The sequence below is a fragment of the Octopus bimaculoides genome, chromosome 28 (assembly GCF_001194135.2).
Source record: "Octopus bimaculoides isolate UCB-OBI-ISO-001 chromosome 28, ASM119413v2, whole genome shotgun sequence".
Lineage (NCBI taxonomy): Eukaryota > Metazoa > Mollusca > Cephalopoda > Octopoda > Octopodidae > Octopus > Octopus bimaculoides.
In genome coordinates, this window is record NC_069008.1 from 15943675 (window position 1) to 15946238 (window position 2564).

At 37.4% G+C, this 2564-nt stretch overlaps 1 protein-coding gene across 1 annotated transcript in view; it reads left to right on the forward strand.

The window, feature by feature from the left end:
- Positions 1-1418: 1418 nt before the first annotated feature.
- Positions 1419-2564, forward strand: part of LOC106883567 (zinc finger protein OZF-like) — a 1850-nt gene continuing 704 nt past the window's right edge. Inside the window, exons 1-2 of the mRNA XM_014934620.2 lie at positions 1419-1609; positions 1693-2561. Of these exons, the coding sequence (XP_014790106.2) occupies positions 1929-2561 (633 nt within the window). The 5' untranslated portion in view covers positions 1419-1609; positions 1693-1928. The remainder of the gene's footprint in view (positions 1610-1692; positions 2562-2564) is intronic.

Below are 2564 nucleotides of genomic sequence, written 5' to 3' on the forward strand. Positions count from 1 at the left end.
ATTAACGTGCAAGTGGCTGAGCACTCCACAGACACATGTACCCTTAACGTAGTTCTCGGGGATATTCAGTGTGACAAGGCTGGACCCCTTTGAATTACAGGTACAACAGAAACAGGAAGTAAGAGTGAGAGAAGGTTGTGGTGAAAGTGTACAGCAGAGTTCGCCATCATCCCCTGCCTGAGCCTCGTGGAGCTTTTGGTGTTTTCGCTCAATAAACACTCACAACGCCTTGTCTGGGAATCGAAACCGCGACCCTATGACTGCGAGTCCGCTGCCCTAACCACTGGGCCATTGCGCCTCCACTGGAAGGAATTATACAAATGAGAAATCTGCTTTATTCAATTTCATCTTAAGAAAATTTTTAAAAATACAAAAAAACATTTGTTGTGATTACCTCCCCTGACACAATTAACTTTATCTTTTTATCTTTCTCTTTTGGCTGTTAATTTTGCACGTGAACAATCGTTAAGCAAAGCCAAACGCATTAACATCAGTAACTCCACCAAAAAATGCTGTTCACCAACCAAATAACTGCTGATTATCCGGTTTTGACATTTTTGACTCAGTGTTTATATATATACACATACAATTAAAGTGGGAAAATTATCAGAAAAATCATTTCTACTCATTTATATATATATATTTCTATATATATATATATATATAAACACCACCAAATTGTATTCATAAATTTAGATTACTGTTTTTTTTACTGTACTGTATTAAAAAATAAAAATTACTTGTTTGTAAGCTTAAAATAGATTTTTTATTATCCATATGTTATTGAAAATGCATTCATAAAGTACAAACTGGGAATGGTTATTATTGGTTTAGCCTAGAGACAAGTAAATTCAGCCTAGTCTAGCCTAGAGACAAATTTTCGGTCGTGTCTCCTGGAACCAATTAACGACGTAGGGTGAGGTATGCTAGTGACCGGCCCTCGTGCCGGAGCACGTAAAAGGCACCCACTACACTCTCGGAGTGGTTGGCGTTAGGAAGGGCATCCAGTTGTAGAAACTCTGCCAGATCAGATTGGAGTCTGGTGTAGCCATCTGGTTTACCAGTCACCAGTCAAATCGTCCAACCCATGCTAGCATGGAAAGCGGACGTTAAATGATGATGATGATATATATATATATATATATATATATATATATATAATTTAAAGGATTCGAGGAAACCAGGTAATTAAATCGTGAAAACACCAAGTGAGAGTGCGTGGTGGCGCAACTGTATACATACAATAGACAACGGCATATACGTAAGACACAAAAGTAAACACAAATTTGTTCCTCCAGTTATGCATACATTCACAAGAAAATGGCGTGGTAAATGATTCACAAGTACTCGAGCAAATTGCGTCCTGAACTTGTTCCATTTGACAAAAGGTTTGCTAGGCACCAACATGAAACACGTGCGTGTCCGTAGAACATGTTATGTTGGGGACTTTAATATACGTCACCGGTGTTGTTAAAAAAAATTGTCACCGACTCTGTGCGTGATTCTAATGCATTCATCTAAATCTAATTATATTATTTGTAGTAATTATCTCGTGTCAAGGTGAACGTAGATTTTTGTGGATAAGACAGGGCTACAAACAAGTTTGAGGGTCAGTGTTCCTTCACCTTTATCATTAAATATTTCATTTGATCACAGCTTTACATCGTTAATTGGTTGTTCCCTATTTTACAGGACAGGGGAAATGGCTTTTAATCAACAACGAATCAATCAATGAACTTTCCTCGCCCTTCTTCATTTTTCATTTGGACTTTATATCAAACATTCTACTGGTGAGTAGAAAATATATCTGCATTGCATCTCTTCCACACATGTAAGCGGTGTTTAGTAATATCTAAGACAAGAAACTGAACCATAATAGATTATGTTACAGACGTTTGACAGTTTTCAAGAATTGCTCGAGAATTAATATGGAGAACGTTGATCACTTGGACACTTGTAACACAATTGTTTTTCACAATATAGATACTGTCAGAGATGAGAAAGCCGGAAAGAAGAACGTTCTTGAATATCGTTGCGAGATTTGTAGGAAGACATTCCCTTCAGAGCATGAAGTCTTTAAACACAAAGAAATACACAAGAAGCAAAAACGGTTTCATTGTGAAATATGTGGGAAATCGTTTCATAGAAATTGTCATCTTGTGGTACACAAACGTAATCATACTGGAGAGAAACCATTCCATTGTGAAATATGCGAAAAAGTTTTTGTTTCTAAGGACACCCTAACAACACACAAAGGAGTACACAGTGAAGAGAAAAGGTTTCACTGTGAAATATGTGGGAAATCGTTTCACAGAAATTCTCTTCTTGTGAGTCACAAACTAAGTCATACTGGAGAAAAACCTTTCACCTGCGAAATATGTGGGAAATGTTTTAGTAAGAATTCTCGTGTTGTAGTTCACAAAAGAATCCACACGGGAGAAAAACCATACCAATGCGAAATATGTGGGAAATCTTTTGCTGACACTGCTTATCTTGCAGTTCACAGACGTAGTCACACTGGGGAGAAACCATTCCTGTGTGAAACATGTGGCAAGTCTTTTGTT